The 15,036-nt window shown below is 40.5% G+C and overlaps 2 protein-coding genes across 2 annotated transcripts; one reads left to right on the forward strand and one right to left on the reverse strand.

The window, feature by feature from the left end:
• Nucleotides 1-18: 18 nt before the first annotated feature.
• On the reverse strand, nt 19-9,185 carry srpra (SRP receptor subunit alpha). Its single transcript, XM_085795126.1, has 15 exons — nt 9,125-9,185; nt 8,834-8,971; nt 8,419-8,502; nt 7,691-7,854; nt 7,269-7,429; nt 7,011-7,173; nt 6,663-6,816; nt 6,451-6,575; nt 6,248-6,360; nt 6,075-6,161; nt 5,409-5,581; nt 3,854-4,067; nt 2,789-2,952; nt 1,466-1,564; nt 19-1,375 (listed from the first exon to the last, which is right to left on the reverse strand). The coding sequence occupies exons 2-15, from the start codon at nt 8,954-8,956 to the stop codon at nt 1,247-1,249; spliced, it is 1,953 nt and encodes a 650-aa protein (XP_085651252.1). The 5' UTR covers nt 8,957-8,971; nt 9,125-9,185; the 3' UTR covers nt 19-1,246.
• Nucleotides 9,186-10,225: 1,040 nt separating this feature from the next.
• On the forward strand, nt 10,226-11,931 carry tirap (toll-interleukin 1 receptor (TIR) domain containing adaptor protein). The gene is made up of 3 exons (XM_085794433.1): nt 10,226-10,425; nt 10,707-11,306; nt 11,473-11,931. Exons 1-3 carry the CDS (start codon nt 10,419-10,421, stop codon nt 11,595-11,597), a joined length of 732 nt encoding a protein of 243 aa, XP_085650559.1. The 5' UTR covers nt 10,226-10,418; the 3' UTR covers nt 11,598-11,931.
• The last annotated feature ends 3,105 nt before the right edge of the window (nt 11,932-15,036 follow it).

Here is a 15,036-nt window from a genome sequence, read left to right on the forward strand (position 1 = left end):
GTACCACTTTACAGACTGTTGTAGCACATAGCAGCTTTATTTAGAAATGTTTACATTCTCATAAATTAGCTCAGATCTTCTGTATAACTCCTGATTCTCTCATATTGCACTACCACAAATTAAAGGGGGCTAAAGATATTTAAGACTTATATTTCCTCTTATAAATGAAGAACAAATCATGGTGGAAAACATAAATAATAAGGCCTGTAGAACTTCAACTGACCACACGAAGTGGAGTCTGAAATCTGCAGACGACTGTAAGAACTAAAAAATAAATTTACAAAATATCTTGCCACTTTTCAAACAGGGATTTTTCTTTTATTCTTAAAAAACCGAGGGATCAGTCCATTTTATAATGAGTTGTGTGTTAATGTGTTAGGAAGGTGAGGAGCTCTGTCTGGAAAATTCATAGAAGAATCCACTGAAACTAGTGTAATCACAATTGTTTATAATTTAAGATGTTGACGTACTTCCCCGTTTTACAGTGGGTCAGCAGTGACAGAGCTGGGTATTTACTACTCAACAATTTAGGTTTCTATTTTTAACAGGGCAGTACAACATCTACCGACTTGAAACTTGATGAACTGTAAACAGATCCAGACCCCTCCTCTCGACTGGAAGGAGTGACTTCTGACCTGAACTGCCATGGTACACCTTAATGGATAATCACCCATGTAGTGAACGTGTTAACTAACAAGACAGGAGACAGGTAGGCACTATGGTCACTAAGCTTTCCTCAGGCACAGGCAGCTGCTGAAATGTCACATCCAGCAAGCTTTCACGACCTGACCTCATTTACATAAAGAGGGGGAAAACTGACTGACAAAATGCCAGGTGGGGGAGTTTGTTTTGTAAGGATTTACTGTGTAAACCAGTAAACGGATGACATTTACAGCCTAGAATCATTTAGTCAGCTAAAATGTCATTTGTTTCAGAACTCTGGCTGATCTGAGGTACTTTTCAATTTGGCCCAAAAGTTTTAGACATGATGCACACAGGGAGGCTCCTCTGGCTTTGTTGCAAAAATGATCCGTCTTTCAAAGTGCACACTTGTCCTTTGCTGGGAGAAATCAAGTCCTGTGCATGACATGAGTTCTTCATTTGATGCAAAGTAGAGAGGGGCAGGACAGGAGGATGAGAAATGCAGGCTTAGCAGGGCTGGAACATCTCACGACGGCAGTGTGGCAAAAGGTTAGAGTTGGCTTTGTTTGCGATGATGAATAAACAGCAGAACATGCAGCCACTTTTAAGCCTTCATCAGGGCGCTGACCACGGCGCGGGCGTTGAGGCTGCGCAGGTCGTTGTAGGTCTGCCCCGTGCCCACGAACACAATGGGCTGGCCCGTGATGTACGTCATGGAGATGGCAGCACCGACCTGTGAAGGAGGAGTGTCATAAATGAAACCACAGAACACAGATCACATGATTAAAACCAGACACGAATGTAAAATAAAACATTACAGTACCTTGTCGTCGATGGTGTCAAACTTGGTGAGAACAATTCCATCGATGAGCCGAGGCTTGTCGGACATGGAGTGGTCTGCCAGAGCCTGATTGAACTTCACCTGAGGACAACGGAAAGACATGAGATGAGTCATCAGGCGGAAACATGATTAGGGCAAGAGTTAATATGTACAGCACCGGTTTTCCATCTCACTATGGAGGAAAACACACACACATGCACACACACACACATCTGTGCAAACATGATGAATCGCATGAAGAGAACAGCAGATCACTGGGGCAACACTGACCTCTGCTGGAGAAATCTGCATTATCTTACACCGTTCTCTGATTTATAACTGCTAACTGATGGCTGGTAAACACAGGAGCCTCAGGCCTGCGTAAACCAAACTAAAGTTCATTAAAAGCCATAAATCCCTGACAGCTTCACGTTCCAGCGGCCAATTACAAAGCAATGATACAAATGTTTCCTTAGGATTAATCTGTAAACTTGACAATAAACCTGTGCATATTCTCATTTGTCCAGGTCATAGTATCTCAAAGGAATTTTCAATCAAAAGCAACTGGACTTGGTTATTTGTCTGTCAAATAACCAAATATTTGTCTGTCAAATAACCAAGCCCAGTTGCTTTCGATTGAAAATTCCTTTGAGATGTAAACTTGACATTTTCACATTCTAGACCTTCAACATTAATTCAAGTTACCTGTGATACTGACAAATAGGTGCATCTCAATAAATTAAAATATCATGGTGAAGTTTATTTATGTCAGTAATTCAATTAAAAAAGTGAAATTAACACATTATATAGATCCATTACAAACAGAATAAAACATATCATGTCTTTACTTATTTAATTTATTTTAATTGTAAAGATTATGGCTTACATTTAATGAAGAATACAAACCGGTTTCGACAGTTTGTCTAAGACTAACCGTCGAAACCGGTTTGTGTGAGTTGCCTGTATCAGTGAGGCACTAAAGATATTAGAAGGACACTGACTGTTGCTGAACATTACATTATAAGACCAATTAAAAAAGCATTTTTAATATGGAAATGTTGGCCTTTTTTTTTTTTTTTTTTTTGGCTTTTTATGCCTTTATTAGATAGGACAGTTGAGAGTGTGCTTTTGAAAATGATGTCCATCTATATGCACTTACATACTTAGTTGGGACTTTTTGACTTGAACTACTGGAAATTGAGTTTTCCATGATATCTAATTTATTGAGATGCACCTGTATTCCTTAAAAGTAAACTGTCAATCATAATTTGCTGTCAGTGTATTTTATGTCTCAACAAGAAGTCTGGATTTTGTGTGCGGCCTTACCAACTGATCAACTGCCTCGTTTCCAACCAGAGCCTCCCCGACAAACAGCACGAGGTCAGGCATGTTGACCGCGATAAGTTTGGCCAGGGCTGTCATTAGGGGGGCGTTGTCCTGCATACGCCCAGCAGTGTCGACCAGCACCACGTCAAAGGCCTGGTTGCGGGCTGGAGGGATGAAACGCAGAGGACACAGATGTGACTTTTCCACATAGGTGATATTAATCATTAATGAAAATGGGTTACGATATGGACAAAGCTGAGAGAAGCACTCATCACAGCAGAATTGAGGCACAAACAAGTTGGAATATGCAAGAAAACGGTTGTTAGTTCTCCAGGTACAGAAGCGTTTTGCATTCACTTGAATAAAAAGTAATTTTATTTTAAATGTATTTTTTGGTTTGTTTTTCAGGGTAATTATTTCTGTTTTTCCTGAGTAAATAATTTTTTGGTTTGTTTTTTGAATAATTATTAGTGGTAATTTTTTTCCTCCTGTTTTTTGGAGTCATTTTTTCTGACTTACAGTAGCTATTGAGAGTTCAAAATCCTGCGAGAAGCTCCCACCTGCAAGTAACGCAAGGACTGATTTCAAAATAAAGGTGCTACATCAGACTGCGCCGATATTTTCTGAGTGACACTCTCTGAGGTGGTGTTCTGTAAATAACAGGTAGTTTCCTTTCAATATAAATATGAATTTACTGGGGAACACAGTGAAAATAAGAAAAATTAGTGAGGTTTTCCTTTGAAAATCTACAATGCCGGTGATAGCTCAACTGTATTTTTCGTGGAGCATATCCTTGGATGTATCTCATGGATCTAAGATCTAATAGATCCGTGATGAAGTGGAGGCTTGACCGCAGCAGAGCTTCTCGCGGGATTTTGAAATCTCGTTAAATCAGACAAAAAAATTACTTGGGGGGGGGGGGAAATTACCATGAAAAACAGAAAAAAAAGAGTTTTTTTGTTTTGTTTTCAAGTGAATGCAATACGCTTCCGTATCCAGGAGAGCTCACGATGATAACAAAACCATCAGTTAATAACTAGTCAACTAAAAAAGAAAGTACTTTACCATAGGCAATGGCCTCCATTGCGATTCCAGCTGCATCCTTCCCGTAGCCCTTCTCATAGAGCTGGACTACGGGCCGTCCTCCGTGCTGCTCTGGAGGATGCAGAGAGTTCAGGCGGCGCTGATGAGTGCGGAGCTGCTCCACTGCCCCGGCACGAAACGTGTCACAGGCTGCGATCAGCACTGTGAAACCGTTCTCTATCAGCCAGAAGGAGATCTGGACCAAAGCAAGGAGAAGTTCAGCTCAAATGAACTCCAATAAACGCTATTTAAAAAGTGAACACTGAAGCTGGGCTCATACTCAATGTTGATATAATGTGATAACATACAGTTTTGTTCTGTTACATCATTGACTACATATTTGACTTTTTTTCAATACTTTCATATCATATCACAGAAATGTTAATATAATACTTATACCCCACATATCAATATTGTCTGTGTTGCCCACTTATCTGTTGTGTTAACACTGATTCTACCAACTAGGTCACACGCGTACTGAGGTCTTTTTTAAACCGCAGGGAAGACCCTTTCCCCTACTGACAGTGGTGGAACATTTCAGTGGTCTGAGTGAGATGGGTGAGATGGGTAAACGGAAACTCCGCTTTTGCAAAGATTGTGGTTAAGTGCTGTATGTTCAGATCAAAAATAAGTATATATGCACTGTCTGCTTCAGCCTACACCTTTTCGGTCTAAATGTCTATTGTACACTTTCTTTATTTACTTATTGTTTGATTCGCGTATTTTGTTTTGTTTTGTCACTTTTTCTTAGACCTAGTCTAACTGCTGTATTTATGTTGAGCTGTAATTTCTATTGTACAATGAGGTGCCATGTCAAGACTGAAACTAATTAAACTAAACTGTTCTAGCACAGAGACAGTCAGGTCTTTATGCTCTGGGGTCAGGTCAGGTATATCTCTGTTTGTACAACAGTGTCACTGTGTTAAAATTAGGGATGTCACGATTACTTGTTTTCACAATTAATCGCGGTATTAAGCACCACAATCAATTAATCGTAAAGACTCCTAAATACCGTTACTTTAAGATTATGTTGGAACCGTATCGGCAGATGTGCACCAAAATAAAGGTGAATGCTGCTCAGATACTGGTCCATTTAGCCAACGTAACATTGAATTGGTAGGAATTTAAATGTTGAGTGTCGTTTGTAATTTTAAAGAAAAGAAAACAAAAAAATATTTTAAAAAAACATAAACATTTTGTATAGATGATAATTTATGACCTGAATATTTCAAACATTTCCTCGGGGGATTTATAATTGTCCTATATTAATAAATACTTGAAATATTTTGTGTAAACGTATGAGTAATGTATTTGATTTTAGACATTCATAGTGTTAATTAATTAATGCATAATAATTGTGATAATCGTAATACCGTGATTATTTCTCTGACAATAATCATGTCAAGAAAATGTATAATCGTGACATCCCTAGTTAAAATGCCCTTTATTTCTTTAATAAATACATATTTAATACTTCTCTGTTTGACTGATCAAGCTTCTATAACATAAACCGTCAACAACCATCTTATCACCTCACCTTGGCCAGGTTGGTGGACTTTCCAACCCCGTTGACACCACAAAATGTGATGACAAAGGGCCTCCGCTGGGTCTGCGCCTCCATGACGTCTCTCAGAATATCCACCCTTCGCTTGGGCTGCAGGATCTGCACCAGTGACTCCTGCAGGGCCTGCTTTACTGTTGAGGCCACAGCTACAAAAACACACACACACACACACACACACAGAGTGAGCTGACAAATCTGCAGGAATTATATGACGCAATCACGTGAACATGGACCAGAATACCAAAGGAACGTTTAAATCTTCTTGTGAAATCCAGGCCATAAAGGACTGATTGTCAAGTCAGTGAGGCCAACATTAGGACGATGGTCTTAATAAAGTGCATGCTGAGTGTGCGCACATGTTCTTGAAACGCTCCTTGTTACCTTTAATGAATGTGTGATGTTTCAAAGTGCTTATACCACATTTTGAATCACGTCTGAAAACTCAATTTACGGCCCTAATCATCCAATCAAAGTTGAGGAAATGGCACTTCTATAATGACATTACTGTTCCCATCATGTAGGCTGAGCTCACAGATGGACAAAAGAAAGCAGAGAGCAACACCACACTAAATAAAAACATATTCAACAAAGAGGATAAGAATCTATAGGTACATTAAATACATGTGAAAGGTTACTTACTGGTGAATGTGCCCATGACTTTGCCCTCCAGTTTTTTGGCTACAGAGTCACAGAGCTTGGAGGCAATGTCGGCTGCTACATTCTTGGCTGTAAGACGACAAAGAGGAAGAATAAATGCTTGACAATTCACTGGGACATCTTGTAGAGTAAAGGCTGCGTGAGTGATATCGTACCGATGAGGTGGTCCTTCATCTTCTCCAGCACTGACTCCATGTCGTCATAGGTCAGGCTCTTGGAGCCCACCAGGCCCTTCAGCATCCCAAATATACTGCTGCCCTTTTTGGTGCTAAAAAGAACAGAGAGTGCATTCGCTATCGTGCTCACGGGTCACCTTACATTTGAGAGAATTCCCATAACACCGTTGACACTTTCTTACCTTGGCTTGTTTCGTGTTTCATTGACGACCACTCTCTCATCTTCCTCCTCAATCTCCTCGTCGTCGTCACTGGACTCACAGTCCACAGGCAGCAGGTCTCCCCCCATGGGGCTCAAATGCATCCCCTGAAACACATCCCTGACATTGACCACCTGACTAACACAGACAGATCTTAGGGTTGCAGTGAAGGGGAATGGGTACACATTACTTACTGGATCATTTTGTGCGTCCAGGTTGTCTTCGCCACCGTTGGCTGGAGAACAGTCGTCACCGTTTTTACTGTAGTCCAGGTCCTTGGTGCTGCTACCACCCATGTCCCAAACGCGCCTTTGTTTCTCCTTCGGTTTCTGAGGCTTTGGAGACTTCCTACGAGATGACAGGTGACCAGAATTAAGCAGCTGGAAATTAACAGTCAGATATGCTTTACACTAAACTAGACTGGTCCAAAAAATGTGACAATTTAAGGGCAACATTTCTGGTGAGCACTGAAAAAAAACCCCAATTATTAAAGAAATGGAACTGACGTGTATTTTAATATATATCAAGATCTTCTCTCTTACTTAGGTTTCTCAGTATTTGGCGCCATGAGTTTGCGAAACAGCTTCTCTCTGTTCTTCTGCAAGAGCTCGTCAGTTGTCAAGCTCTGGTTACCATTCTCAACCGTCTTCTGGCCAGATGAAGCGACCTTGCCTTGATCACCTTTGGCAGGCTCAGCTGCAGGAGCTGGAGAGGATTAGATTGACAGATCAAGTCAGGGTTGAAAGTGAAATTATGTTACACTATCATTTTTTAGAACAATCACAACCGACTGCACATACCCTCCTTTTTGGTATTTTTATTCTTCTTGCCACCTGGTTCTTTGCCTTTGTCCCCGCCCTTCGTCTCGATCATAGACTTCACAGTTTTTTGGGATTTTTCAGACTCCTTAAAGGACCGCATGGAAGGGGCGACCCGAGCTTTGCTGCTATCCTCCGCCTCTCTTGTGGTAAACATTTTGTATAGATCAGCATGAACGGGACAAGACAGGTTTTAGTTAGTAAAGCAGCTTCGCTTTTGTGTTTGAACAAACTCACGGCATCGTTCATGTACTTTGATGTGGACCAAGATGGTAACAGTATTACAAGCAAAGACTGGTTCAGTCGGAGGTGAGATACACCTTTTGATCCTTAATTGCTGACATATAATATAACAGCTTAAATTCCTCATTATATGAAATCATTCTGAAAGTGGCCATCTTTACCTAAGAAGCAACTTGAAGTCGTCCTCGAATTCAAAGTTGTTGTTAAGAAGCTTCAAAGCTCCCTTTTGCTCCAGCTCGTTCTTATAACGATCCCTAAAATGAAGCTGAACATCATCTATGAACTTGTCCACATACGTCAGCGTCAGGATCTTTTGAAAACCCACCTGGAATGAGACGGAGGGGGGAGAAGAGTGGTGAGAAACACAGAAATAAACGATCAAGTCAATCAACAACATAAATCATGGGCACAGATTTAAAGGGCCACCTCTCACTAATTTAGTTCAGTTTAGTTTTATTTATTTGCACCATACAAATAAAGGGCAATTACAAAAACAGAAGTGCGGGAGAGGTTAAAACCCTATATGGGCTTATACTGTAAAATACCCTCCTAGAAAAATACACAAAGATTCAAAAAACAATTCAACAACAACAAAAGCAATACAAGTGCCTTATTACAACAAAATGAGTCCAAATGAAATTATTAGTATGTACTATAAGTGTAGAATGATAAGTGTAGAATGATTGTATATGAGTGAGCATGTAGCCTATAGATTCATCCGGAGTATGACCAAACGATAACTGTTCTAGGAAAGGAAACTATTGGGAGTCTTCAGTCAGTCTAGACTTGAAATTAATCAGGGATGAAGATATTTTTTTTACTATATGAAGATGAGAAATCCAAAGTGAGGAACCTCTAATGTTTCCTTTTGCTTTGTTGAGAAACTTACCACAAAAATCAGCTCGAACTCATTGTCGAGCTTGTATTTAAGACTCAGCGCCTCATGGGTGTATGAATTATTCCCACTTCGCTCCTGTAACAGTAAACACAACGTTGACATGTCAACTGAGCTACACACACAAACATACATACACACAAACACATGTCGCAGCCAGCTGCTGCTCGCTCCTCGTGTCAACTCGACATTGTAGAAGAAGCCAAACTACAACACGAATCAGCCTTTAAAAAGTCATACTTGGTTGATTTTAAAGCCATATTCGCTATAGAAAAGTCTGGAGTTTGGTAAACTAAAGGTTACGCAATAAGCTAACACTTGCTAGCGTTAGCAGCCGCTAGCAGACAGAGACATTTAACTGAACTCAGACTCGTCTGTCACGGGGTTTTGACCGGTCGTCGCGTCTCACCTGGAGGATCACGGAGCGGATCAGGGCGTTGACAGGCCCGGTGAAGGATTCAGTGACCCCGGCTCCCTGGAAACACCACAACACTATGCCCCCCTTGCTGAAGATGGTGAAGAAGTCTAGCATCTTGCCACCACGTACCTGGATTAAAAACACACACACACACACACACACGTTCGGCGTGGGAGGGAAAGAGGGGGAAAAACGTGAGACCACAGCGATAGACAAAAACAAATTGCCTCTTTGATCTCTGAAGTACCGACCCCCCCCACCTTTCAAACAATTCAGTCTTACCAGGTAATACTTGAAACGATGATAAAATCCCCCACCAGCGTAAAACTGTTTTAGACACGTCAGATGCACAGCCCGGAAGTGACGTTTGCTTCCGGCAGAATCCCCCCCGCCCCTCTCTGAGTTTCACACATGCGCAGTTCGATAGTAAAAGCATGACGAGATATTTCGCGTGGACAGTCTTTATTTCATTTCGATTAGCCTACATCACATTTAAAAGTATTTTTTGTACCTTAATCCAGCTAAGTAAATGTAAATAATAACTAAATCACCATTAAATTCTGCTTTGCTCTACTCCACTACATTTCAGTAGTAGGCTATTATTAGTTTAGTTTATTTCGGACATGTGCACATTAAAGTGAAAATCAACAATCATCATTAATCTTCCTAGTTCCAGACTATATTCAATTAAATGTATGACTTATTTTGAAAGAATAAATAAATAAATAATGGCACATTCAATACATTACCTTAAACATTTTTACTTTAACTGTCTAGCCTACAGATGATTTTAAATAGGTCAAATAAAAATTTTGATTTAACTTCCAAATGGATAGAATTATTATGTAGAATGAAATTAAACTACAAATTAATTTTAAGTAGGCCTATTTAGCTATTTATTCTTTGTCAGCAGAACTTGGTAATAAAGTGTTTTTATATTGTTGAATACTTAGAGTACAGGATGATTAATCCTCCATCAAAGCAGTAAATTGTGATTTAGTAACCTTTTGTCTCAATGGTTTTTTTTTTCATGTTTCATCATTTGAGAAACAAAGGGCCATTTTGTTGAGCACCTTTATTTTCCCTGTATGAGATGAATGAAGTTTATTGTACACATCTATACAGGTAAAAAAAGAAAGAAAGACAGAAAGTGAGAAAAATAAAAATCCAGCTGTGCATACAAATAGGCTACTTGCCCTTATTTTTGCATGTGTGCTGTTAAATCATGAAGGTATTTTCCCGTCCTGTCCACACATCCGGCAAAGGGTTAACTCTCTGCTCAGTGATTTGCAACCTCAGGACAATTTGCATGGGAAATTAGACGGCAGGTTTCATGATGGGTCAGAGTTCTACTTCCTCTTTTCCTGGGTGATGTCAGTAACACTCGACAAAGTTTTCACTTCGTCTTTGTTACGGTCAAGTTACGGTCTTGGTATTATGGCGACGCTGTTGCAACAGTTTATGATTCAGCTATCGTATGAGCCATAAACTAGAGGCAGATGTAGTTCTGTAAACATTTACAGTATTTACCGGATGGATTATTGAGGAATCAAACAGACATGATGATCTTAACAACATGTATGGTGAGTTCAGGTTCCCTGCCTTTATTTCTAATGTAAATTTTTTTTGTCTGAGTATGTTTTTGTATTTTATCTCCAACAAAAGTGTAAAACTGCATTGTTTCTCTTGAGTTGTGGATTTCAGAAAAGCATCACATGGCTGTGGAGTAGGATCAAGTAGCTAACATGTTAATGACGATTAGAGCTGCATGCAGTAATGCTTTTGATTTCATTTGTGGCTTAAAGCTGGACGAGGAGGGTGCAATGATGTCAGAAATATGCACAATTTGTCTTTCTCATTTCAGATTGGTTCCAGAAATTTTTTAGACAAAGAACATCTTCATCACCACAACATGAACAAAACGTTAAACTGACAAGTGCAACGACACTGTCTTCCTCCACACCATCACTCTCAGCTTCCTCGCCCTCTCCACCAACAAAGACGAGTCCTTCCAAACCTCAGGAGCCCCCATCAGTTCTGAGCTCACAGCAGAGATTGAGACTCAAATACGACTTGCTCGTGTGCCATAGCGACGCCGACAGCGACATCGAAGAGGCCCAACGACTGGTGTCCTTCCTGGAGGCTTCACCCCGCAGCCTTAGGTGTTTTCTGTGGCAGAGGGACGTCGGTGTAGGAGGTGCAGTTTTCACTGAATTCTGCCAGGCTGTGCAAGAGAGTCACTTGCAGGCTCTGCTTATCACTCCAAACTTCCTGCAGGAGGAGTGGTGCAAGTATATGATGCACCAGGCTCTGTCAGAGGGGCCGATGTCCAACCGGTTGATTCCCCTCCTGCAGAACGTGCCTCACTCTCAGTACCCTCAGGAACTGAAGTACTGCATCTACATTAACCTGAGCAGCAACAGCGCCAGAGGCTATAACCTCATCAACAGGACTGTTCTCAAGTGTGAGTAATGCTGAAAAGTATGTGTTTGCTGGTCCAGCTCCACTCACAAGCTTTCTGTCATGATAAATTGTTTTGTTTTCTTCTCCTAACACATGTCAACAGCCCAAACAAGGCCACCTTGAGGAGAATCCAATCTTTAATGCTATCCTCATGTTTTCTTCTCCAGACCTGGAAGACCTGGTTAAAAAGGAGAAAGCGCATGACTGCAGCATGGGCAGCTCTAGCTCTGGTGGGGAGGGCAGCTCAAGGGAAGAGGGACCGATCCCAAACAACGACCCCGCTGAGACGTAAACTCCACTGGAAGTGATGCACAGGAGAGATAAAAGCGATAATGACATTTGCTCTGAACATTCACAGCAGTAATTAAAGAACATAATGAAGGACAAGAGCCTCGGAGTGGAAAACAACACTAACTGCACATGACCGAACTTTCACTTAAGCTTTTCTTACAATATGTTTTGTGATCAGAAGGAAAGTGATGGTACAGTATGGCCGCTCGTCTTGTTTCTAGAGAAGTACAGTTTATGGTGAATTGGTTTACAACTGCAAAGTGCTACTGTTAATAAGCCCATAATGTGGCAATTCATGCTTGGGTTTTGAATAAAGGGAACTACAGCACAGTGATTCTCCATTTGACACAATGACAAACGACAGTGAACTGGAATAGTATAATATATTGTGACATACTGGCGTCACATAGTTTTTTTCCCCACTAGGGGGAGTATTTTACAATCTAATTGAGAGTGCTGGAGAGGAGCCATGACTCCTCTTTTCTTGCATGGGTGTGTGTGTATAGTGAAAGTAAAAGGGAAATACCCACCCAGAGGAAATGTAACAGGGAAACTTCATATCTCTGTAAATATGAAGAGATATCGGAAGGATGGTTCTGGTCTGCTGAGTGGTTTTTATGCTCAGCTAACTGAAGCAAAGTCTCGACATGTTGAGGTAGTGGAATGAACACCCTTTCTCTTCCATCCAAAGAACAAACCTTCAGTTTGGTTTTTTTGGTTAGGTATGATTTAATATCCTCTGCAGGGCTTTACCTTGTTAATCAAGCATGCTGCCATGCTTCATTTCAGTCAGTTGGCATTCAGACCACTCAATGAAGAATATCAGGTATTCATGGAGTCAACTGGAGCATAAAAGTTGTGATCCTACACTTGCATTTATTATTTATTTATTTTTGACACAAGCAAAGGTTTATTTTGATTTTTTACATGAGGCACTATCTGCCTCCAAGAAGTGCTGCTTGTTCTCTCCTCCTGATTTTTATTAATGCTGTATCATCCTCCCATTTTCCCCTCCCCCCTAAGCAACAGCAGACACTCAGGACCACAATAAAAGACCCTTGATAATCACCTCTTTTGTGGCAAGCCAACATTGTAACAGAAAAATTTAGACTAATCTCTGAGAGGCACAGATGTTCTATGAGGCTTTTTTTTTTTTACCACAACAAATCCTCCTCCAGATGACACACACACAGGGATATCTGAACGCTTAGAGAAAAGCAGTATCATGGGGAAATCATAATAATTTATCTTACATGAAAAGTCATTACGTAAACACATCTTTCATGCCACTGATAGACAAAATAAGGTACATGTAGCAACAAAGTACAGATATCTTCAATTTATTAAAGATATATTTACAATTGGACAAATCAGGACAAGGTTCACTGTCCAGATTGATGATGTTGATGACAAACATGTTTTCCTTTATAGGCTACAAATATGGTCGCATACTGTATTACTGTAGATCATTATCATTTTTTACCTCACGGACATGATGGTGTTATCAATCTCATCTAACTCTTGGTGAGGAAATGCACAGTCTACACCATTGTCCCAGAATGTTTTACTATCCCTTCAATATACATTAAATGAACCCCAACAGCTTAAAAAAGCAGACTGTACAGTTACCAATTATCAATATTAACTAGCTGATCAATTGAGGTTGTTTGGGATTCTGACTTGACCTGTCCAGCCCCTGACCCTGCACACATAAGCAGCATCGCTAATGGAGTTTTAAGCTATAGGCTAAATCTCCATATAAACACACATGGGTAGATGCTACAGTAGCATTACTTTAACCTCTTCATTTATGTCATCTGGGCATTGCCCACATGACTTTTCATGGTACATGGTTTAGTACATGCATGGCCAATTTATTTTTTGTCATAATGACTTTTCTCTATGAGTCTGGTCTTTGTTCTAGAGAATGCACATTTGTAGAACTAAGACAGGACTGAAATATTAGGATTTTTGGTTGACTAAAAAAGAAAATGAGGGTGTAGAGGTGCAGCTGACTAAATAAAACTAAAACACACGGACTGCCAGGATTAAGACGAAGACTGAATTAAAAACTGACAAAGTTAACACCAGCTGAATATGGGAAAGTCCCTGTGATGTGTCAGCATCTCAGCACTTTCACCATGATGCAAGAGGGGAAAGGAAGGAGAAGTGGAGGCCTTGGGATGGCGAGCTGGTGTGCTGAGCAGCGGACCACCAACAGTATGGAAAAGCACTTAGCACTAGTCACTATGGTGGTCTCTCCCGGGTGCGGTGGTACTGACCTGGATGGCTCTGTCTGTCTGTGTGGTGAGTAAATTCAGCTTGCTGTGCTGAGTAAAGGCAAGCAGAAGATCCAAACATGACACCGGGTCAATTAGTTGTGAAACTGAGCCAAACAGGGAAATGAGACACAAGAAGGCTGTATGTCAAATGCAAAAGAATAATTATACATGCAAAAATTTAATTTGACTTTTAAAACCATGCCCATGTAAATCTAAATTAAAACTTTTTGAACCTGGTAACATCGAACCGCCTCTGACAGCTGCTATACATATAATTGGTTTGTTTGTGTGTAAGTGGAAAAAACATAATAGGCTTTATGCAGAGCTCCACTACTTCCTGAACTTAAACAAGCTCCTTTACATCCTGTCTTACATTATTGGACAAACTGATTGATCTGGTGTGTCTGACCATTGTTGTGAGGTCAGACACGACACACCTGGATGAATCAGTTTATCCAATAATGTAAGACAGGATGTAAAGGAGCTTGTTTAAGTTCAGGAAGTAGTGGAGCTCTGCATAAAGCCTATGACAACAACTCAGCTTCATATCTTCAAAAGTAACTGTTTTTCTGCATTTAGTGCAAACAGAATAACCAGTACCCTCTGTATGCAGTGTCAGCCGGACACTGTCCTTGGTCCAGAGCCAGCAAACATTTGCTCTGTGTAATCTTCAGGTTTACATTTGTGCAAAACAATTTTGTTGCCAGCAGTTACATTAGTGGAGATCTTTAGGAAAGGAAATCAAGAATCCAAGAGAAGATTTGTGTAAAGAAAAATAAACCATGAGTTTTAAAATTATAGAAAAAAGAAATCCATGGTTATGCTACTTTGTATATATTTTGTGCAGCTGACATTTATCTTGACCCGAGTTTCAGCCTTTATCTCCTTAACAAACAGAAATTTACAAAATCACAGCCAACAGCAACAAGACTGTCCAGATGTCGGTCCCTCTGGGAGAAACAAGCAGTCAGATTGAGGAGAAATGGGGCAGATCATCATGATTCATCAGAAGATCACTGCCATGGAGAAGTGCATTAACCTGTGTACTTACCAGCACCATCACTTCCAGGCCAGAGGCAGCTTGTGTTTACACGGGCATGTTCGGATTGGATGTGTCTATTGATTGAGGTTCATTAGCGTTGAACTTTGTTGAACGCA

The sequence above is a fragment of the Trachurus japonicus genome, chromosome 13 (genome assembly GCF_045865225.1).
Source record: "Trachurus japonicus isolate A0001 chromosome 13, Traja_1.0".
In the NCBI taxonomy this organism is placed as follows: Eukaryota; Metazoa; Chordata; class Actinopteri; order Carangiformes; family Carangidae; genus Trachurus; species Trachurus japonicus.

Coding starts and splice junctions, on each gene's coding strand:
- srpra (XM_085795126.1), bottom strand. CDS start 8,956: ATGCTAGACTTCTTCACCATCTTCAGCAAGGGGGGCATAGTGTTGTGG. Junction 5,582..6,074: donor AGTCATGGGCACATTCACCA/GTAAGTAACCTT, acceptor GTGTTTTTGTAG/CTGTGGCCTCAACAGTAAAG. Junction 2,953..3,853: donor AATGGAGGCCATTGCCTATG/GTAAAGTACTTT, acceptor TCATCCCTCCAG/CCCGCAACCAGGCCTTTGAC.
- tirap (XM_085794433.1), top strand. Junction 11,307..11,472: donor CAACAGGACTGTTCTCAAGT/GTGAGTAATGCT, acceptor TTTCTTCTCCAG/ACCTGGAAGACCTGGTTAAA.